Source organism: Echiichthys vipera, assembly GCF_963691815.1.
Source record: "Echiichthys vipera genome assembly, chromosome: 5".
NCBI classification, from domain to species: domain Eukaryota; kingdom Metazoa; phylum Chordata; class Actinopteri; order Perciformes; family Trachinidae; genus Echiichthys; species Echiichthys vipera.
In genome coordinates, this window is record NC_139830.1 from 31026603 (window position 1) to 31051385 (window position 24783).

General features: G+C 40.3%; 1 protein-coding gene across 1 annotated transcript in view; it reads right to left on the reverse strand.

Annotated features, from left to right (window-relative positions):
• Positions 1-12958: 12958 nt before the first annotated feature.
• LOC310947570 (seizure protein 6 homolog) overlaps positions 12959-24783 on the reverse strand; it is a gene marked incomplete at its 3' end in the record, with an annotated part of 339340 nt that continues 327515 nt past the window's right edge. Inside the window, exons 14-17 of the mRNA XM_083914416.1 lie at positions 18162-18197; positions 17520-17628; positions 15193-15292; positions 12959-13009 (exon numbers count right to left, since the gene is read on the reverse strand). Of these exons, the coding sequence (XP_083770542.1) occupies positions 12959-13009; positions 15193-15292; positions 17520-17628; positions 18162-18197 (296 nt within the window). The remainder of the gene's footprint in view (positions 13010-15192; positions 15293-17519; positions 17629-18161; positions 18198-24783) is intronic.

Genomic DNA, 24783 nt, shown 5'->3' on the forward strand with positions numbered 1-24783 from the left:
TTATTGTTGTGAAAAAGGCTGTGCATCTTCACTGACTGTTAGCAACATCCTCTACCAGTTGGCGCAACCGCGAACCGCCGGATGCGCATGCGCATTGGAACGGATATAGATAATGGCGACCAAACATACATAGTATGCATTGTTACAAGGAGCTGTATAGTGCACATTGTAAACGGCTACTACGCATGGACCACAACCATACTAATATATATCACCATTCCTACCACATACTGCTTCTGCTACTAGCCTTTAGGCCACTGCTATCTTCATACTGCTGCTACTGAGAGAACATTAACGGCTGCTTGTGAGATAGCCATGTTGCTATCTGACGTTACTGATATGTACCTCTTTCTCATTTATTATAGCTCAATAGCATCGATTACTGTAAGTGACTGCTACTTATGCAACTTAACTACCAATGGTGCATGAAGCTCAGAATCTCACCATCGTGTTACTGGTCCTTAAATGGCCATTTTTAGCGCATCTGTTGCATTGGTAGCCTACAGCTACTTCTGTCACAGTATAGGCTACTGTTGACTGAAATTAAATGGTGTTAGGGTTCTACAACTAGGCTTCTGCTACCACCATACTGCTACCCCCACCGCCGGGATCTGCACCCCTGCCGCCATCATTGGTAGTACTGCTACTGTCTTACACACTGGGTCATTGAATCATTTCCACCATATGTGTATGCCAATGCAGGGTGTGAATGGCAGTGATGGAGGAAGTCAGATCCGTTTAGGGTACCTTTTCTCTACTAAACAATTCAATACATTTGGCCTGATCTTCATGAATACAATCTCACATTCACAAGGAACACACTGCCATTCAACATGCTAAACTGACATGTCCTACTATCCACTCTGACTCCTCACATAAGAAAAACACATGTTGCACTATTGTTCAATTAGCAATCAGAGCTTAAGCAATAAGAGGGCTACAGTGGAGCTCTTCTGTTTTAGAGCAATGCATTTTAACAAGTAAAAGCCCCCACATTGAAAATGCATATGTAAAGTATTAAACTAAGTGCTCAATGCAGAAATTGCCACAGTCACAGGGAAGAGCTCAGGAAGAGCCATTTTTTATCCATGCTGTATAGGGCTGCAACTGATGATTATTTTCATTATGGATCAATCTGCTGATCATTTTCTTGATCAGTTGATTGTTTGGCTTGACAACATAACAGAAAATGGTAAATGGACCTGTACTTATATAGCGCCTTTCTAGTCTTCTGACTACTCAAGGCGCTTTCACAGTGTTTGTCACATTCACCCATTCACACAGACATTCACGCTGATGGCAGTGGACATCTACATACCATCTAATCTAATCATTCACACCACATTTACAGATTTTAAAAAAGTCAAATATTTGAAATGAAGTAAAAAGTACAATATTCTCTTCTGAGTATAACGTATAAAGAAGAAAAAGAAGACGCACTTGACTTTATTAATCTAAATTAAAAATTATGAATATACACATTACACACACACGTCCAAAATACATTCACATACAAACTGGAACTATACACATGCATAGAGTTAGGGGACTGCCCATGCTTACCTTAGCTGTGGCAAGGAAGTGAACTGGCATATCCACGATCTGTACTTGATCCATTCATGCCTGAGCTAGGCAAAAGAGGAAAATAGTCATGTATAGTTACCTCAATCTTGTACAGTACTCAATTAAATGTGGGCTACGTGTTTGAATCTAAAGTTTTCCATTCCTTGTAATAAAAGAGGAATACAAAGGGCAAACATCACAACATAACCAAATGGGTGCCTCAACATCAGTGATCAGGGATGTAAAGCAGTAAGAACACTGCTGAACCATTACAAAGGGCCAATCATCACAATATATCACACTGTATCAGCTCTGTATATTCCAACTTTTTGAGAAATTGGGCCAAAATGTAAAAAAAGAGAATCTCATCATGGAAGATCACATATGGATATGAAATAAACATTAGTTTGAGTCTTTCTACTTATCAGAATGCAGACATCTAAATCATGGTGATCTGCATCACTGTGACAGCCAAACTACATAATCATGGAGATTTAGGAAATAGTCAAAATTCAATGGCAGATTGTTCAGTTTGAAGCCCATCCCTACCTTATGGCTGATGGGTAATTTGTAGCCCTTGCCAGCAGAGGGAGGCAGTAATCTGTTGTGTTTGACTAGTTGGCAAAATGGATTCTCACCATTGACATATAAAGTTAGAATATGATCATTTCAGGGGGCTGTTGCACAAAACCTACACAGGGATTAAGCCAGGATTTTCTGGTTATCCTGGCTTTCTTTATCCATGACTCGGTTGCACAAAAGCAGAGACATATATGTGTATATGTTACCATGGAGATTTATTCTGTGCTGTTAGCCTGCTCCAGACCAGGCTAACAGGCAGGCTTGATTCATCCTGCTGCATTATATGTCTAGTCAGCTGTCCCTCCAATCAGAAATCTAACGTGTTTTACAATTTTTCCATGATCTTTTAGCCTACTTTGGTTTTATTAGCCTGCATGAAAGTACCAGGGCTACATTACGAGTTAGTCTTTTATTATTTTATTTTATTTTAACAAAACCATTTGAAGCCTCATCAGAATGTTAGAATGTAATTAATGTATTAATAAAGTTTATTCTATTCTGTAGAATCATTCATGTGATTGTTTGTTCATATTGCTGCTGGGAGTTTGATAAATAGACTATGATTAAATATACAGAATATATTAAATTGTTGGGAGGATTATAAATGACAGATAAAGTGGCAAATGAGGTTTCACTGAAGTCAGTGACAACATCAATAGACCTGTAGGGGTCCCATCAGGTGCTTTTCTAACACACACTTTATGACAACTACTGGAACCTTTAAGGTGGAGTGTTTTCTTTTTCATGTACATGAGTTGATATTGTGAATGATATGGGTCACTTTAAATGTCAAAATTATATCAAACTCTTTATTTCTATTTTGTCGTCTTTCTTAATGATATACATTTCAATAATGGTCAGATCTTAAAGAATGGCAACCAGATTATTCGACCGGCAACTATTCTGTATGTAATGAAGTGGCGATTGCTCTAAAACTGCAGTGGAAGCTCAGCTTCCCCTAAAATGTAACCAAAAAAAGGGGGTGAAATATGTACTGCTGTGTGTACATTTCATTGACTAAATACGAGCTAGAAAGCCTTCATCTTTAGTTCAGAATCAGCTACTTATCACAGGTAACCGGCCCAACTTCCTTCTCATTCATCCCCACAGCTCCACAGCACTTTACACAGTCGGACGCTCAGCTTCTACTGACTTCAACGGGGAAGAGTAGAGCGGGTTGTTCCACTGCAGCCAAACTAGACGCTCATTGGATAAATGCTGGGCTTTGTCCCGCCCATCGAACGGCTTCTGCGTGATGATTGGATGAGCTGTTTGAGGCGGAATCCTTTTTTGATTGGCAGCTAAATGAGAAAATCAGCGATCTTGAAAAATAAACATCCAGTGAAGCATTTCCCAAGTTTTTCATTCCGTTGTTCTGAACTGTTCCGGAGACTTTGTCCTTGTTACAGTTTTTTTCTGATTGTTTTGACCTGGTTGAAGAAACTGGTAACCTCTCAGTCTTCATCATCACTCTCTCAGCAGAGCAAAAGACACCTCTTGCAAATGAGTTAACCCATTGTCATTGTTTTGACACAGTTCCCTCACCCTTTTGCAAATCAGTTAACGCAGATGTCATTCAAGCAGTCCAAACTCCACTGCTTTAGCTGTGGTAACCAAACAGAACATATATGTTCCAATAATCATAATAAGGGCGCTTCTTGACCAGTATGAAATCACTGAAGCACCTGTTTGACACTGCTTCACACAACTTTTCAATTTGCAATCAGTCTGCAGGCTTAAAAGGTGCCATGTTGTGTGTTGTAACTTGCAAGCAAGGCTGGGTCAGGCATGCAAGAAGATTTTTCCCTAGGTGCATCGCAAGAGAAAATATTGAGTGCGATGTAGATGAGGCCATGTGGCCTATTCGTCAAGAGAGAATTGACTGGAAGATATTTTTTTCTTTATTGTACAGAATTTTTATTTTAATTTTCCTTATGTCTTACACAGTGATGGATTTTACTGTATTTTTTCTTTCATACTATATATGTGGTTTCTTTTGGAAGATTTCATTTCTCAGCCACAATCTAAAAAAAAAGAATGAATACTGCATTCAATAAAATTTGAAAAATCATTGTATATGATTCTGGATCTATTTTTTGCAAGAAAGCAAATTGGCACTGATATGTAAGCTGCTGACCAGTAATGCAGCACTGATTCACACTGAGAGCTGAATTTTGTATTTTGATGCCCCTTGTCTAATGACTGATTGGAAGCGCTTATGCACTTGTGTGCAAAAGTTGTGTGCAAAACTTGGTTTTGGTCCATATTCTAAACGTTTTGGCGGAGTTAGAGCCTTTTGCAGGGAAATGAGTCATTTTGATAATTGGTGCCACTGTTTAGGCCTTTGCGTTAACAGTTTTGAAAAATTTTGAGTCGACTACTGCGTCAAAGCAATAAAAAAAACCTGTAAAAACGACTAGCGTTGTGTTTGGAGACTCTGTTCTGTCACTCTGCGGTTTCTTTCCCCGACGAGCAGCTGCAGCTGCAGAGCTTCTCCCCCCGTCACTCACACTCACAGGCGGTCACACTTCACAGTAGCCTGGCGCAGCAGCTCCAGCTGGGCCAAGGCCGTTTAAGCAGCCTAGCTCTGCTGGCCATTGAGAGGACACTGGTCAAGTCCCTGGAAAAGACGCCTAGTTGGTACGACAAGGTCACAGATCATTTTTCTGAAAAAGAACGAAGTGTAGAATTACATATAAATAAACAAACACATTTATGATGTAGGCCGGAAAAATGAGCTTCCCCTCCTTGAAAGACCAGCAGTCGCCACTGTACTGTACTGTAAGTTAGGGCTGCTTATGCAACGTAACTACAAATGTTTTATGCAGCTCGGCCCTTTTTATCGTTGTTAAATAATAGCGGCAGTGTTTCTTTTTTTTTTACAAACTACATGGTTCCTTCCTCATACGTTTCCTTTAGTTCATGCTATTCAGTCAAAGAGAAGACTGCTGCATGTGTCTTTTCAATGTCTGTATCAGGGAATCTGTGCTGGACCTCACAGTCTTCCTTTGAAATCCATGAATGCGCACTCAACAGTGCTTACACCTGGCTTGACATAGCTGCCCCTTCTCATCCTGGCTTGGCCTACGTGCAATTAATGAAGCCAGGATGACCAGACTAGTCTAGTTCAAGGCTGGCTATTTCACTCATCCTGGATTTTTTAAATCCTGCCCTTGGTCAACAGTCCCCAGGAAAGCTTACTCAATTAAATATGTACGTGGATACATTCAGATATTCTAATGTTGGCCTTAATTAAAATTAATTGGTGTAACTAGCCCTTACAAACCTATTTCCAGCTGAGCCCCACACAGCACTTCAGAGCTTTAGTTAGATGAGGGTTACAGTTGAAATTCTCACAAGTTCTATGATCATGGACACTTCTTAGAAATGTACCATTCAGACACTCATTTAATTGAAGGAGGATTTCTGAATATCAACACTAATGTTAAATCAACCTAGTTAGCACCATAGAAAGGGCAACACCAAAAGTCATAAGTCATAGAATGTGGTCTTTACCTACTCTGTAAAGTGTCTTGAGGTAACTGTTGTTATGATTTGGTGCTGTAAATAAAATACAATTGGATTGAAATGAACACTGACCACAGTGTTCATGTCTCTGCATGTAGCAGGGTGCAAGGGGCAGGTGTAAAATTATAGTCAATGCATAGATATGTAAATACTCATATATCTCTGTAGCAATGAGAGAAGGTTATGACCTCTGTATGAAGTTTACCACTGGAGAGAATAATTGCAGATGTTGTTTAGATCACAGAAAGTACCAGAACACCTTTTGCATCCAAGAAATTAATAACAGACTGCCAGGAAAAGTTTGGGTTGCGATAAAGGAGGTTGCACGACACACTGCCTGCAGTAGACACCAGGTTATTCGCTCATGCAAGCAACATCAGGATCACAGTGATAACCAGGGGTTGGCAGAGATGCAAACAGGGTAATATAACTACTTATTTGAAATTCACTCCCAAATTGAATGATATTTGGTACAGGAATTATGACGTATATACAGACGTCAAAGTTGTTTGTGACGGTCTGTAAAACCAGAATGTGAAGTAATTTCTGTGCTTTTTTGACTGCAAGATTCCCAGGAAGCCAATAAAGTCCATCAACTGTGTCAATCTTTAATGAGTCTCATAGAGTCATTGATTTCTTTAAACAGCAACAACTTTTAGCTTCAACACAGGCAGGTTACAAGTAAATCCAAAAACATAGACACAAGGAAGAAGATGGTGGGGCACAAAGGTTAAATACAAAAGGACTGGGTTTGGACACAGGTAGAACTAATCAGGATGAGGCAAACAAAACGGGTACTGTAGGAAAACACTTAAGGCAGGAAATTAAGTGATGTGAAACGAGAGGAGAGCTGAGGTGAGTAATAAAAATAAAACAGGAAACCATAAACATGAATGAAGGGCACAGAGACAGGTAATGCTTTTAGTTTTCTTTCTTATTCTGCTGCTGCCAGTTAGCCCGGCATCACCAGACCAATTTGCAAATGTGTATTAGTCTGGAACCTCAGTTTAATTTCGATTTCCAAGGGGTGTTGCCAACAGTGAAGAGCAAAAGGCCTCTGGAGACAAATGGTTAGACCTATAACCAATCAAAGTAACTAAGGGGCCGTCCACATGAACGTGGGTATTTTTGAAACCGTGTCTTTCTCTGCACAGTTTGGCCTTTAATCCACTCGTGACCACAGTTGCGGGCTCCTGAAACTGGATATTTTTGTAACCAGAGTCCAGGGTGAACTTCTTGGAAAAGTCTGGTTTCAGCAGTCATGTGTGGACAGGAAAACCGAGGAAAAACCCAATTTCTCCTGCTCCTGCTGCATACTCCAACATACCGACACTGTCACAGACGGCGCGCCCACCCACAGAGGTTCTGGATGAGGCCATCTCGGACTTCTAGTTGGTGGGACAACTTTGAGATAGTTTGAGGCGCAGTTTGTGGTTTCATGTGGACAGAGATATTTTTTATCACACCAGTGGTGTGGATGGGAATTTTCTTTAACTAGGGAAATTAAATTTGTTTCTGAAAACATTTGAGGTGAGGAAAAGGCAAAACTGTAACAGAATCTTGATTCATATTTGACTAGCACTGCCTAGTTTGACAGTTTGATCACACTTTCATGAGTCTGGTAAGTTGCACTGGAAAGAGACTTACTTAAATTCGCCCCACATGAGATAAACAGTTGTGATTAAGATCAGGCCGCTGGAAATCTGTCGGAATGGGAGACAGGCCAGACCTGCCAACATATCTGATGGAAAAATCAATAAATGTTGAGTCCCAAAGTGTCCACTGCATGAGAAAATTAGGATTTGTAACCACATTGCAATGCACTACATACTCAAACCATGGTAAGAATACACAATTGTGATATGCAGGGTTTGTCTTCTTGGATTTTCTCAAGTAGAGTTGTATGAGGTATTTATCCATCTTCAGTGTAATAGAAGTGTAGTAGTGGACAGTATTTGTCCTGGCGAACTTGTTAATAGTGGTCCTGGAGCTTCCTGCCACAGTCAGTTCCTGGAGGGTCTACAGGGTGTGCGGATGTTTGCTCACCATCATCTCAGCTGAAGTCTGGATCTCCCTGACTAACATGCAAAGGGCAGGGGAGCAGGAATTAGATGCATGCAGAGATTCAAAAGTATGAAACAAGTCTGATCAAAGTTTTCACCATATAAAAGAAATGATGTTAATTCATTTCCATTTGTTCTTCATAACTGTGATATACAGTAGATAAGACAGCCACATGTTCCATTAATACTTGTGCAAATGTTAAAAGGGCTCAGAATCCAGAAAACCAAAATAGAAGTCTTATAGATTTCAAACTGAGCATGAACAAAATCAGGGTTTTGCTCCTATAACTTGTTCTGTACCTTCAATTGTGTCCCTGTATACTCTCAAATATGCTTTGATTGATGTCATGTCATACTCTACTGTTTTTCTAAACTTGTGTGGTATTGTTTTGCTTATCAAATGTATTAAGTAAAGTGTCTTAAAGTATCCCAAAATCTAGGAATTACAAATTATCATTATTATTCTGTCTCAGAAATAGTGATGCATGAATCAGCTCTGACATTATGACATTGAATTGGCATGCATATTCAAATCATTCACCTGCCACCAACCCAAATTAGTTAGTTTCTCTGTTTTAGAAACCCACACCTGTATGTACATTTTGCCCCCCTCTGCAGTCCCTGTATGGACTTCAGTGGCACCAGTATACTGAGCGGAGCAGTGGAGGTCCACTCCACTGAGTGCTCTTTGCGCTCGTGCCACAAAGAGAAGCCAAACACTGTTCATCTGCCAATACTTCTGTGACTCAGCTGGATTTAAATCGGCAGGTATCCCTTTAAACTTGACAGAGGAAACAGAATAAAACCTTTAGTTTCTGACATAATCAATGAAGTTATGTGCGCGTAAATGTGCACAGTGTCTGACTTCCCTGATGAAAAATTACAGTAGACAGCAGCTCTGCTCGCTGCATTTTAGAGAATGTAATTTATATTTCACTTAATGATGTATTATTTCACCCAACCGCAACAAATGTGCTATTAAACTGAAATTCCGGCGTAAATTCATCCCAGACACTTTCAGTTACAGTTTCGACACTTGCACACATCAAATAAGCCATCGAGACAGTTTTTTCGTGTATGAACTTTTAGCAAAGATATCCCGGAGAGTCACTAAGGGCGGACTCACACTGTCCTCCCGGACCGAGACCCGGACTTAAGGGTACTTGTCCCCCCTCCCTCCCCCCCCGCGCCCCAGCCCCAGCCCCGTTTGTACTCACACTGCCTGGGCCTCGGCCAATGCTTCTTGCTGTCCATACGTCATCACGCCGTAACACGTCACACGCATTGATCGCGTGTGTGTGGCTTTGTTTACAAATCTTTCCATAGACCTCGGAGTTTTTGTGCGTCTTGTCGACTGTTTTTGAATATTTTCATCCGACCAAATCTGCAGTAAACACTCCACCCCCGCACCACACCAACGTGAACCTTTCACCGCCATTGTTGTTGTTGTTAAATGTCCGCGCATGGTCCATCCTTCTATTTACATGTCCGAACAGGCGGACATAACGCTACTGCCGTAGGGCTCGTGCTCGTGCACGTGCGCACGCTCGTGCTCGTACATGTGCAAACGGCTCCGCTAAAGCCCACCTCTTTCAAGCGGGCCGTGGACGGTCCGCTGGCCGCAGTTGAGCGCGGAGCGGGTGCACTCACATTACTTAAGGTACTAGACTTTGGCTGAAAAACCGGTTTTGGCCGCGGCCAAAAGGATAGTGTGATCACGCTGTAACAGCCGGGCGTGGCTAACATTGATTGGCTTGGGGCAGTATGATAAAGGCATTAAAACAGCTTTTTTCTAGCAACTTTAGCCAGGCCTTAGTTTTTTATCTGTCTGTTTCCTGTTTTGCCAAAACTAACTCTCATGTCGTTTCAGACTCTCCCCTCTGCTCTGCACTACCTGCTGATTGCATTCACTGGGTCTGTCCCATCCCCCACACTCACCTGCTCCTCATCAGCTAATCAGCCCCTTCAGAGTATATATACCAGGCCATTTCCCTCAGTTCTCTGCCAGATTGTCTAGTCTAGTGTTTGTATGACTCACCTTTTAGATTTTTGGCTACCCCTTTTGCCTGCTCCCAGTGGATTTGTTTGCCACGCTGAGTGATCACCTGGTTTGACCCCTGCTTGAATTAGACTGTCTTTGAACCTGAACTGCTTTATATGTCGTGCTATTGGGTTCTTGTTTGCCATTTTGGGAAACCTGACATTTTTAACCACTAATACTGCTCAAATGAACACCAAACCTCCACAGTAGCATGATAAGAGTCCTTACACATATGTATAACGAAGCATCAATAACGTTGTTTGTGAAACCAGAGTTTATTAAGAGTGTTTTGAAAGACCTACAGGCCCCAGTCAAGCTCCTCTCGTAGTAAAGTCCATTCAGGTGGATTAGCAAATGCAATCCAAAATGAAGGAGCCCATTGATGCTTCGTTTTATGTGTAGGGACTCTTCTCATGCTACTGCAGAGGTTTGGTGCTATTTTGAGCAGTATTAGGGGTTAAAATGCCTTCACTGTACTGCCCAGAGCAAATCAATGTGAGCCACGTCCGGTTGATAGCGACTCTACTGGATTTCTAGGTTAATAGTTCATACACGAAAAAACTTATTTGATGTGTGCAAGTGTTAAAAAAGACCATGGGGTGATTTTGCGCTAGAATGATCTCTGCTGAATCTGCTGATAAACCTTTGTACCCACGGATATAATTGCAATCTGTGCATCACTTCTCAGGAATCTGAGTTCAGATAACAGTTTTAATCAAGAACACTGCATTTGACATTGTAGTTCACGATTAAATTCAATTACAGTAGCGTTCAGTGTCATGCCATCTGAATTGTGTCCTGGAAAAAAAGTGTATTCAATAGATCACTTATGTAATTGGATCTATATGAGCATAAGAAATTGGAATTGCAATACACAGGCTCACATAATGAAATGGACACTCACCTACAATGGAAACAAGTGGTTCAGCAAATAAGACGCTGTCAAATTATCCATTGTTTTTTTCTGAACAACAACTTTTATTGAAGTGATGTGAAGTAGCTTAATCAGTACTTTATGTACAATCAATCAAAAATAGGTTAATATCATTGTCATCACCAAGCTATGATACATATTACCATAGGACAATGTGTGTTTGGACAGCAAAAATGGTGTGAATTTAGACACAATCTCCAAACAGGCGATGGTAATATGGACAACAGCTTACCTTGGTAAACATTTTCCTTTTGCTTCATACAAAGTTTAATGCATGAGATTTCACTAAAGGTGTTTAAATCCAATTTGTCAAGCTAAATGAATGATGTTAAACCAAATCAAAACGGCTTTGTCTTTAATTCTGCATTTTAGATGAATGTATAAAATCAGGGTTGCCATTCTAAAATATAAATTGAAACCTTCAATGATCCTCATGGGATTTGGATGTCGTTTATGGTTCAAAATTCTGGGAAATACGCCCGGTTGACTTCTTTCTGAGAGTGAGATACGAAATACTATACCAAGTTCATGTCAGTGTCTCAAGTACAGAGCTGGAGTCCGCATGTGGTAAGCCTAGCTTAGCATAAACACTGGAATCAGGGGAAACAGTCTGCCTCTGTTCAAAGTGAAGAAATATCTGACAACACGAAATGTGAAAGATTCTCTTACAGCAAACTGATTGTGCAACATAATCTTTGCCATTTCTTACTTGTTGCCGTGAGCCTCTCAATGCTAGCAAGCTAATGAGTAGCTTGTCCGTAGGAGCGTACCTGTCCCCGGGTCCTATGTTCCCCGGATCCTATGTTCACCGTTTTATATGTGAGCGGGGAACATAGGACCGTTTTTCAAAAAAGGGTCAGATGTTCCCTGCTTTTCACAGAAAAGGTCTTATGTTCCCAGGTCTGTCATTTTTTCCACAATCAGTGCCGAATTCCAAGTCAAATACGCCTATGTAGAACGTAACACTACCCCCTTACACCAAACCCTAATCCTGACCCTAACCGTAACCCCTAACCCTAACAAAATGCTGAATTAAGAACATACAACCCTGGGAACATCGGGATGACCCCCCTGTCCATTACCAGGCATTGTGTTTATAAGCAACCTACAGCACTACATTTCTCTTTGTATCTATAGTTTAAAAAAACAAAAAATCGGAATCCTGGAAACTACACAGCTCTACTTCTGTGCAGATATTTTCCGAACCTTTTAAAGACTAAACTTCCCATTTGTTCCTCCACTGCATTACTTTTTCCTTTGTCCTTTTTCCAGCGCATACACAAGCAACACGAGCATACACACCTTTCACCCTCATTTGCATTAAGTTGACAATGTTCAGATGGAAAAATGATTGTCAAGATGATTACATCCTTAAAACTACACATTGTTGCTTTTATGTTTTTCTGCTCGAGTACAAATGAACAAGATGCAACATGTTTCTTAGAGTTGGTGGGTATATTGTTGTAGCTTGGCTAGCTGTTTCCCCCTGCTTCCAGTCTTTATGCTATGCTACGCTAGCCAGGTCCAGTTCTGTACTTGAGGAGGCTGTGGCTCAGAAGTAGAGCGGGTCGTCCTCCATTCAAGAGAGCGGCGGTTCGATCCCCGGTTCATCCGGTCCACATGCCGAAGTCTCCTTGGGCAAGACATTAAACCCAGAATTGCTTCCTGTGCTATGAATGTGCTATGAAGTTGCTGTGTATGTGGTGTGAATGATTAGATTAGATGGTATGTAGATTTCTGTGTGAATGGATGAATGTGACAAGTAGTGTGACAGTGCCTTGAGTAGTCAGAAGACTAGAAAGACAAGTCCATTTACTTAACACACAACTTATATCACTCTTCCCATCTCACTCTCTGAAGGAAAGATATTCCTTCAAGGGCCTTTTATTTAAGGCCTGTCCTCGTTTCTTATCTCAGAAGGTTGCATCAAATGAAAGAGCAACATTTTGGGGCATACTAATAAAAGCAAATGCTGTTTTTAAGCTGGCCTTCAATTGTAAGATTTTACTCTTAATATAATATACATCCCATAAATCCAAGCATTGCTTTTTAAATGGTGCCAGGAGACTTATAGTGTATAATGTACATAACACAATGTAACATCTGTGGTTATATGCACTTAATGGTACACGTGTCACATTGTTTCCCTCTGCTTTCTGAGATGGTAATTTACACTGAAAGTCCTCAGGATACGAGCACAGGATTAAAAACTGTACAAACTGCTGCTGGACATTAACTGTTGAAGAGCTAGAAAAATAATCCAGTGGCCCAGCCTTTCCAGGGGTAGTGTGGTGTCCTCTGTTGGGTAAATAAAGGGAGGCTCATATTCAGTGTACAGAGAACAGGGTGGAGGCATCAAGGGAGTCACCAAAGGTGTGAGTCTGACAGATGTTGAAAAGGCCAGCAGGCTTCTTATCTGTCCATATTGAAACACACACACACACACACACACACACACACACACACACACACACACACACACACACACACACACACACACACACACACACACACACACACACACACACACACACACACACACACACACACACACACACACACACACACACACACACACACACACACACACAAACACACACACACACACACACACACACACACACACACACACACACACACACACACACACACACACACACACACACACACACACACACACACACACACACACTCACACACTCACACACGCGTCTTCAGATTGAAACCTCGTATTCTCTTGTTTCCTGTTAAGAGAATGAGCACATGAGGTGAGGGAGCTGCATATACAGCAGGGGTTGTCAAACGTTTTCCCTAACCTCAGCATGATACACCAATATCATATCACAGGTTACAGAAAAGACAAAAACTGTGTGACCATATCTGTGATTTTCATATGAATTTTTTTTCCAATTTCTTCAGGTTTTGCTATACAGTAAATGCTAAAGTAGAAATGTTTTCCAGTAAATTAACACATTCAAATTCAAATTAAGGGATAATTTATTAGTCCATCTCTCAATCAATAGCACAGAAGCACAAGATAAGAAAAATTGCCAGACTTATCCTTTACACCCATGACCCTTTACGAGTTTACTTGCAGTAAGGCAATGCATCGAATGTGTACTGTTTCTCCTGTCTCAGTGTTCAGAATTCAGGACTAACTCACCTCATTGTTCTTCAGGATTGCCAGCATGGAAGAAGAAAAAAAAGAATTCAAGAACTCAACACAAAGAAAGAAAATCATCAGTTGGAGTGATGCTGTATCTTATTAATGATTATATATAGTATATATATAATCCAAGCGCATTTAATACTATACTTACTATATTGGTAGAGCCCAGTATTGGTAGTTAAATCCCAATTCTTAATTATAGTAAAGCTTGCTATACAAATAGCACTACAAATACATTACTTGGAGCATGACAAGATGGATATTCGTGTGACATGTGAAGCTGCGAACCTGCGATTCTCACATGATCTTATGTTATTTCAAGAATTCTGCTGCTGTGCAAAGTAAGCTGTCAATGCCAGTCTTTTAACTTTATCTTTTGGGAACCTAGAAATAAGTTAATCTGAACAACTCTATGCAGCTCTGCCATGAAACACATTTTTCAGCCCCATACTAGAGTTTTTAACATTTTTTTCAATACTTTGAACAATTTTCCTAAACTCTTAACGCATCAACACACCTACAACACACAATAAAACAGTGAATTTCATGCTCAAAATCACACATTTTAAACTAAACTCCAGCACTAACACACACACACACACACACACACACACACACACACACACACACACACACACACACACACACACACACACACACACACACACACACACACACACACACACACACACACACACACACACACACACACACACAATTAGCAACAGGAAATTACTGCAAGATAACATACATACTGTATGCAATACAGCTGCCACCATTTACTGTATAATGTGAAAATAACTAATATTAAAAACAGAAAAAAACACAGAAGAATAAAAAAAGTAAAGTCCTCTTCTAATCAATAACATGTTCTGATCCAAATCACACCTGATATCTTCTCTGCAAACTGTGAGTGATCCATCTACATCAATTCAATCAGTTGTTTCTCAGTAGCAAAAGATACTGGGGAACTATTTGTGTTTCACTCTACAATATGAACAGCTGATCACTTTGACTTTAGCCATAAGTAAGCTATTTTGTAGCTCCGGAGAAGCTACGCCAGAGCCAAGACATAAGCACAAATTTCACTGACTCGGTTGTGATTGGCCAGTAAGCCCAGTCAATGAGCACACACCACAGAGTGGGCCGCTAAGCCACTAAAAAACTTTTAAGAAAGTGCTGGAGTTTTCCAGCTGTTTTGTTTTAGTGGGGGCCCTTGAGAGGGCAGGGCTGTTTCAACTGAAAAAGGGAAAACAGCACTGATCAAGCAAAAGAATGCCAACCATTTTCATTGTCCGACATGTTGACTCACCGTTGTCTCATAAACTGAGTTGTCAAATGTAGATTCTCTTGTGATGTTTTCATATGGTAAGTTGGAGGACAGGGAGAGCTTAAGTGGCTTCCTCTGAGCCCTGGAAGCACACACAGATAATACATTTATGAGGGAAAAGTATGTTTTAAAGTACTTTATAGGAAGTAAATATCATCCTGGAATAATGGCAACAACATTAATGTAGCATATACACCTCTTCACTAAGACGACAAATAATTATACATTTGGAACTCTATTTGCTGTCTGATCATATAGCATGTTCTGGTTGGGTCACACTTTGGTCATCTATTTTTCTTCGTTATGTGCTGAAATCCTCAATTCTAATCCTGTGACAGCTATTTTTAAAATACTGTTGACTAAAAATAGTTGCATTTGCCTTTCATTTAGCTCATTCCATTCAGATGGAAGCTGTCAAACTCTTCTTTTTTTTTTTTTAAAAGATTATTTTTTGGCAGTTTTCAAACCTTAAATATATAGGACAGACAGGAAATGGGGTGAGAGAGGGGGGGAGGGGGCACGCAGCAAAGGGCTGCAGGTTGGAGTCAAACCCGCCGCCGCTGCCTCGAGGACCTTCAGCCTCTTTACATGGGGCGACTGCTCTAACCGCTCAGCCGCCAGCAGCCCCTTAAACCCATCTTTTATCCAAAAGATCAGAAAATAATGTACAAAAATCCCATGCATCATGCTCAGGAGACCCAAGAGACCTTCAGTAAAATGTTTCTCTGAAGGGGGGGGGGGCTGTAGTGCTACATTGCTTAAACTGTGTACTTTTATTACCCTTTGACATACTTCTGCACGCGCTTTAACAAGTCCAGTGCTAATAAGAAGAGGTGTAGGGCAGCTGTGGTGGAGGTGTTGTGGAGGTGAATAGTATAATGAAGGATCATTGAAGACATTATATACATGTATCACTAGACAGCATATAAAGATTGATGCCTTGACCGCACTCTGAAAGTGAAGTCAAAGCATCTTGATTGGCTCCTGGTGGCTAGCTGCAGCATAGGTAATCAACCTGGCCCCCTCTGTGTAAGTGGATGGAAAATACATTTTTCCAAAAATTGTCCAAAATAGTCAGTTTTTTAAACAATTCCAAAAATAATGCCTTCAATGCAACCGAAAAACACATGTTGCAGTGCAGTGTTAACATTTCAGCTCAGTATGTGAGTCTTTACGGTGTTTTGCTGTCAGTTACGGCATCTTTTCTCTTTTCCTCCCCTAATGCTCGGTTGCTGTGTGGCAGCTGAGAGCAGCTGCAGGACAGTCGCTTACTTGTTGCTCTGTTACCAACATTTGTTGCTCTGTTTTAACAGTGTAGGCTTAAAAGACGTGCTTGTTGGCTGAAATTAAATGCAGCGTTTGGAACAATTACCAGTAATTAGCCATAGGGCAATAGTCAACTTCACCGATTATGATGACAATTATGTTTTGATTCAAATATCAAATGGTTTTCTTCAGTATCACAATGTTTGGCACTGGCAGCAATGCAACAAGAAAGAAGAAGAATATGACGACATAATTTCTGCGTCATGAGGTCAGTCTTTTTTGGAGCGGATCCAGTCAACACAGTAGTTGACGAAAAAGGCCTCTGCACCAGGGCCCGGCTTGGTTGCAGCAGAGTCCGATTTAGTTAAGTTCCCAAAGACCCAAGGCTTCGAAAGTATGGGAGTACTTTAAACCAAAAGCACAAAACAAGTCACGTTATAACTTAGAGGTCTATTTGCTTTAACTGTGGCAGACTGGTGTTGTTTTCAGGACATTTAATGAAGATAAACATCCTCTACTTCTGCACATAATTACTCTTGATTAATTAGTCTTGAGGCCGCATTCAGTGATTTTCATCAAAAATTCTCTTTATTAAAGATACCACATTTCAGGCAGCGAAATGGTATACACCTCCTGTCTCCTTACTGGGCGAAGCCTCCTTTGATAGTGTAGTGAATTATTATTATAGTGAATCTCATTTTATTTTGGCTATATGCGGTTAAATGACCTACACAACAAGCTATTGTATTTTCTTGTTTAGGTATTTTGGCTACATGTTAGCCAAGTTTGGCTAGTAAGTGTAGCACACAGTATCATTAGTATTCATTTGGAGTTTTGCTTCTATGCACTTGTCTAGTATTCTTTATCCTTTGGGCTCTGTATTGGTTACCAACAACTCTTTATCAGCTGAATGCTCCACTATGTTCACTAGCTAATCACTAACTAAAATTGATATGTCAGAGTAAGTATAAAGGAGAAGCTAAAAGCCCAAATTTATTCATGTAAAAATGTTTTTCCCTTCTCCACTAATCATTTGAACCTACTTTGAGAAGTAGAGGTATATCCCGATGATCAAGATGAGGAGTAGGATGACGGGGATGAAGACAGCAAATGCTACTTGGGCCCCCTCAATTTTTAGGTTTGCAGTAGACACTGTTGGAGAAAGAAAGATGACATTTAAAAACATTATTTACTGACTGGTCAAATGTTTTGTTTAGAATTAACTCTACCGTATGTGCCTATCATCCCCAAAGCAACTGGACTTGGTTATTTGTCTAGGAAGACGTTTCACCTCTCATCCAAGAGGCTTCATCCGTTCATGTATGCAACTGACCAGGCTGGGACTGGTCCAACTACCTGGTGTGGAGATCCAGGTATTTAACCTTTCACAAGGCCAATGATGTCACTGGAACCTTTTGTGCTCCAAGTGCCAACGACTGACTGAAAAGATCCTAGACAAATAACCTAGTCCAGTTGCTTTTGACTGAAATTTCTTTGGGGATAACGATGACCTGGACAAATGAGAACATTCACAGGCTTATGTGCTTATCATATCAACTCTCAGCAGAAGTGAACTCATTAGAAACCAATTAGCTAATTTCTGAATACTTCTAATATTGTCAGCACAAATCCATTAGAATCTTCTATGCTCATGAAGACTCAAGGTGTGAGGTAAATTAACTTACCATCTGATCTATGCTCATCATACTCCGCCGGGTGGGCTGAGGAGAATAAGTAGCAATGTTAACCATGGGAAAAAGCCCTTAATCAATAACAAACACATGAAAAGAAAGTTAGTATGCAGTTATCAGCTCAATTGGCTCTAATTTATACTGACATGTTTTTTCCATGGATGAAAATGCAACAAACTTCTTCCCCTTGACGTGCTGAATGACATGCTGACAGTAATGTGCCATTGTAATCATAGGAGTTAAAGGTTTTCTCAGCGAATATGGAGTTATATTTGTGCCTCAAACCAAAGCTCACAATGGGACATTTTGAAAAAAATGTTTTGTAAACACACAAAATATATGTTGAAGTGAAATAATTATCATGCAAAGGGTTTAATTTCAGCAGTTTTGGTGTTATGATCCTTGATTACATTTCATATGTACATTCGCAGGTTATTGGCTTACAGCCTAGCTAACAGCTACAAGCTAACCTCTCTGCCATATATGCAGGAGCTAACTTGATGTTTAAGTTACACAGACAAAGCATTCTAATTAGTAATGTAGCTCCTTTATATAGATATTGCTACTTGCTCATGGAGTAATTGTTGTGTCTCTGTAAATCATCGACCTGTCGGGTGTGATCTTGACTTACTATATATGTATAAGTGTATTGATTTTGTTATGATTTGGCACTGAAAATAACATAGAATTGAATTCATAAAAACAACTTTAATTGTGCTTCTAATGTATTATTAAAGGTTGAATATGTATAATCTTTATTAAAAGCTATATTTTTAAAAATAATAATGCACCCACGGGGCGTTTTGAAGGGTATAGAATGAAAGTATAGCTTTTCCATAAAAACATATATTTAGTCTGAATTAATACTTGAATTTCTTTTTGGCAGGTTTGACAATTACTTTCTGTCACATTCTGTTTCCATTGTTCCAGCCAATAGTGTTGGGCATTGTGTGTTGCCAGGGTTGTTGTTGGGTGCAGCTACTGTAGGCTGGCACTGGGTGAAATGGAGTTTGCCAATCCTGCAGCTGCTTCGGAGCCTCAGTGAAGGCGGGCAAAAACCACAGTCAATATAGGTCAAGCATTCACTCACGGACTGAGAGAAAGGAGTTCAACAGCATTGAAACACACGTCCAAATGGCTACGTTTCTCCTTGATCGCTAACATCACTTTCATTTTTACTTAGCTGGAACGACTAACACTAAAGGCTAACGCTAACTGTCAGTCAAACTCCTCTAATACTTGTTTTTATGGTGTGATTTTCTGGAGGGGATGGGTTCAAACAGGCTCAAACAGACTGGTCTGACCAACCTGGCAACCCGACTGCTGGAATTATTTTTTGTTGTTGCGACTACAATCTTGAGACCTTAGATGGCGGTGTTCTGCTTATTCTCCATATTCAACAAAAGCATGATTGCAAATAGTATGAGCATTAGAATGGAAGGCGGTCCTGACGTCAATTTTATATGCGACTGTTCCCTGCGGCGGACATTTAAAAAAAAAAATGCCACCTAGAATTTGCAGTGGTCTAATGCTGAGGAGGAATGTTTACTGCAGATTTGCTCAAATGAAAATATTTAAAAGCAGTCGGACAAAACACACAATCTTTCTTCTTTAAAAGAACACCAAAGCGTTACGGGTTGGTTTCAATGTGAGTGGTTGAAGTAGCACGTCAATAAAGATGACGGACAAGCGGTTTATCCGATCATATGAAGGATTTTTGATAAGGCCCAGCTTCCTGAAATCGCTTCCCAGTTGAGCAATCCCAGATAGTGTCCTGAAAAGTTATGGCCAGTTCTGTGATTCAGGAAGACTGAGGTCAGATCCTTTATTCAAACCAGGACTTGCAGGGCAACAGGGGAAAGCTGTGGGATTTCTTGCTGTTTCTATAGACATAGTAGCAACAATCGGAGCTAAATCTGCAGGTGAAGAGAGGAGCTTCTCCTGTTTAAAGCGGCTCAAGTCTACACCCGCAACAAGGCCAAGGCCGTTTAAGCAGCCTAGCTCTGCTGGCCATTAAGAGGGCACTGGTCAAGTTCCCGGAAAAGACGCCTAGTTGGTACGACAAGGTCAGAGATAATTTTCTTGAAAAGGAACAAAGGGTAGAATTTACATATAAATAAACAAAAATGTATGATGTAGGCCGGAAAAATTAGCTTCCCCTCCTTGAAAGACCAGCAGTCGCCACTGGTATGCGGGTACGTCCGAAAGCCGAAAGCACGGGAGGGGGGTTCACTAACTGTCCACCCAAAAGGCCAGAGGCTCGGGTCTTGAGTAGGGCTTGGCGCTCATAAGTAATTATGGCAGAGACATCTCAGCAACAAAAACAGAGAAAAAGAGCAGTAGCAAATAATATACTGAGCAAGCGAAACAGGCGAGACAGACGACTAGCTGACCCAGGCGCCATCTTGCATTCACATGGTGATTGATCCTTAAGTGGTGATTGATTGACCTCTGAAACTGTTGCTCTGAGATCGCCGTCTTCACCAGGATAGAAGCAACGAATAGATTTTATCTATAAATAATCTACAGATTGATGAGTCAGAAACTATTTTTGACTTTATATTGAATTGATAAGTGTGGTTGAAGTGATGCTGACTGTAAACCATTTGCCTTCAGTGTGTGTTTCATTGTTGGTAAGTGACCCACATTTGGCCGATTAAATAATAAAATAATTAAGGATAAAGATGGTTGCATTATGGTGCTCGACACAGGCTACTGGTGCTTTGTCTATATTTATGTTGTGAATTATCTTTTAATTGCTCATTTACAATTATTTTATGCACGACTGCAATTTCTCTGCAAAATCTAATTTGTATTCTTCCAAAAAATATTTTTTCTGCTCAAATTGTCCCATTAGAAATGAGGCACAAATAAGACCATAAGTAAGTGTCACTCAATTACTTTGGGGATGAGCAGCAACCGGGCTGTGAATCCTCAGAGGAATCTCTACTAAAAGCATTCGACAAACAGACACAACTTCACCAGCACCCTGCAAGGTATCTTCTCCAGTGTGGATGTTGTGTGTGTTTTGATCAGGGTGCAGGCTAAAAACTAAAGGCCACTCTTGTTTTTCAGCCTCAAGGGTGGAACAACCTTCTTCAAAGTGCAACAAGTGTCAGAACAACAATATTCCGGAGCCATTTAAGAAAAGAAAAAAACAACCCTTCTCCTCTCAGACCCTCAATGTGACTGATGTTTTTTTCCTGATTTTTTTTTAGTCATGCTTAGTCTTCTTTGTTTAGCTTGTTTCATTTTTTGTGACATTGTCTTTCAAACGGTCAAAGTCTTCTGGTGGAGGCACTCAATAATGGAGAGGATTTGAAGGTCAATGTGCAGTTCCTGGACACATATACTGTATATCTACACATCTAACATCCACATAGTTCACTATACAATGATTTGCTTGATATCAAGTGAAACTGATCTAAAATTTAGAATCTGTGTGATAGTATTACAGTTCAGAAAAGAGGAACAGGAAATATAATGTCTTTTGTGTTAGGTCCACTGCAGCAGTTAATTCTACTCTGAGAGTATGGCCCTTAATAAAACATGAAATAAAATAAATGGGCTATTGGAAAAAGTTGACAGCAAGAAGTGCACTGATGTGCATCAACAGTCTGATTGCAACTGGCAGTGTGACGGGACAGCTGAGGACAAAGACACTCACTAAAATGAAATGTTCATTCTGAATGCAATGAGCCAAGACCATAGCCTGCGACTGACCCAGGGCCCCAGGACCCAACAACGTAAAGCAGGTTCATCTGCATCATGCATTTAACAGTACACACCCCTAATCTGCTTCTAGATGTGTTTTTAATTCCCATTGTCTTATTATACTGCACCACATATTACAATTAATAAATTAATCAACTAAAAATATAAAATATAAAATGCACCATTGAAACTCAAATATAACAAGATGTTTCATTTTTGTTCATTTAAAAGTCAATTTAATTTCAAACTTTTCTTTTTCAAAAAGTTAATCTTTAAAGTATATTTTAGTTTCCATTCTTTCTCAAAGAGTAGATTTAGTAAGAAATCATGTTTTTTTTTTAAATGTTTTATTTTCAGTTTTATATATGCAATCTATACAAAGAAGTTAGTATACCAACAGTATAGTGACTTAACAAAGGCGAAAAAGGCAAAGTATAACCCCCCACTAAAAAAAAAACAGGAAGAAGGTCAGTGTGCAAGGTCAATACAGAAGACTACATTAAGTATTTGGAGTAAGAGATGTACCGATATGGCTGCCAAATTTTCAAAGAAGTGTTTTCCGACACAAATAGTGATTTTTCCATTGAAAGGAGGCTATTCATCTCAAGAAACCACCTGTCAATAAGAAGAGGGGGGTCAGATTTCCATGACACTGCAATGCACTTCTTAGCTACACATAGAGCAATTTCAATGAATTTGAGTTGTGCATTGGTTAGAGAACGGCGAATACTTGTGAAGTTAATAAATAAACAAAGTTCAGGGTCCACAGGAACTTTAACTGCTGTGATCCTGGTTAAGGTGGAGCTGATATCCCCCAAAAGGCCTAACTTTCATACACAGCCAGGTACAATGCAAAAAGGAACCAACTTCAGTGTCACCTCTAAAGCAGCCCAAGACCCCCCTTCCTGCGCCTCTGGGGGATAAAGGGTCACCGGCAGAGGTGTCTCGCTTCCCTTCTCAACTCTCCGGTGCGTCTCCTGACCTCTCTATTCTGCACTGTCTTCCGTTGTTTTTCTTTTGTTTCCTTTGTTCTGCAGCGGCTAGACTTTACGCCTCGTGAAGAAACGTTTTTAACTACAAAGTATAATTTTCCTTTGTTCAACTTCGTTGCTCAAGAGTTCGCAAGAAACGTTACTTAATATTTCGTTTTCTTACTAAAGTTTTTTCGTTTATTAATCTATTTTTATCGCCCGACTTTATAAGTCTTATACGATACGTTTTTATCTTTTTATAATTATATTAAAACCCCTCGTGCTGATCTTTGTAACATTGTCCGGCAGGCAAGGTACATTGAATTCCAGCTCAATAGAATCGGTCAGAACATCTTTCTGACCACCAACGACAGCCAGAGCCAAGCCACCTGAAGGGCCGGAATCCAAGCCGGGACGTGAAGCAGCAAGAAGTCCCGCTGATCCAACTGCGCCAGTCAGACAGTCGACCCAGTCCACAGACCACAAGTCCGCCAAACACCAGTGGAACATCATAGTGGAATCTGATTTGTCACGTCTTGCGTATAGTTGACTAACTGTCAAATCAGTTTTATTTGCTCATAAAAAAAAAACTCTGATGGGTGGTGAGCCATGGACAGGAAGCAGAGAGCGGTGGGTGCACGTGAATCCAGCGCTGCGCGGCCATGCGTGTCAGGCAGAGGGTTACTGAGAGATGTGATTCTGATATCTGATAGGCGCATCTTATTAAAAGTATTTGTTGTTAGAACATAATTGTGTATTGCTTGTATCTTTCTTTGACAATAGCTGACGGTATATTTAGAATTGTAGTTTCACTTTCACGGCGCTGTGTCAGACTGTGTCGGATTGAAAGTCTATAATGAAAAACAACAAATAGGCAAATATTCAAATGAAATGATGCTGATGATTAAACAGTAGCAGACTGATATATTTCTGATGGCCAGGTAGATTTAAAGCCCAGCCAAGATGGGCTCTGATGGTGCCGGATCCTGGATCAGTACAACTTAGTCTACGAGGGGGAGGGGGTTATTTCTGCACACTAAGGAGACAGATTAAAAGCACATGAGTTATTTTCACATTTTTAACAACAGTATTTATTAATAGGCTTATATTTATACCCAAAAAGGCTATTTATCAAGGTTTATTGGGAGAAACCAAGCCTCTATGTGCAAGATCATACATTCAGCACCCCCCAGAGCCAGAATGGAATAATCCATTGTTACATAACCACATTTTGCGCATTTTAGTCGACTATTCGGGGCCACCCCTAAAATGAATAATATTAAAGACCCTACATAGGTTATAAGCTGAGGAGCGCTTTTAAATAAAGCCACACTGGTCTGGATTTATCAGTTGTGGCAGGTATTGGCCAAGTCTATTAGCCTGGGCCTTAGAAATGAATTTATAATCTGTATTTAACAATGAAATTGACCGGTGTAAAGAGCATTTCAATGGATCTCTATTTGTTTTTGTAAATTACAATAATTTTGGCTGTGGAGAATGATTTAGGCAGTGTATGAGTTGTAGAGGCAAAGTTGATGACATCCACGAGAAGTTGGAGGAGTAAATCCTTAAATTCCCTGTAAAATTCTGGAGGAAACCCATCTTCTCCTGGAGATTTGTTTGCTTTTAATGAGCCCTGAGCTTTTTCAATTTATTTTTGATCAAGATTATTTTGGTTTTCCTGGCCAAGCTTGGGCAGTTCAATCATGGACACAAATTCACCAATGTCACTAGGCTCCTACTCTGGCAAAGAGAATTCCTTCAAAAACAAAAGTGAAACTTAAAAATGTGCTTGCAGCGACCCAGTAACAGGCTGTGTGTGAATCGTTGGCATGGAGACAAGTCCAGATAGATAAGTCCAATCAAAACACATACTGAAGAAATAACAGTTCAGGGGCCACAAATAGGTGGCCAGGGGGCGAATATTCCGG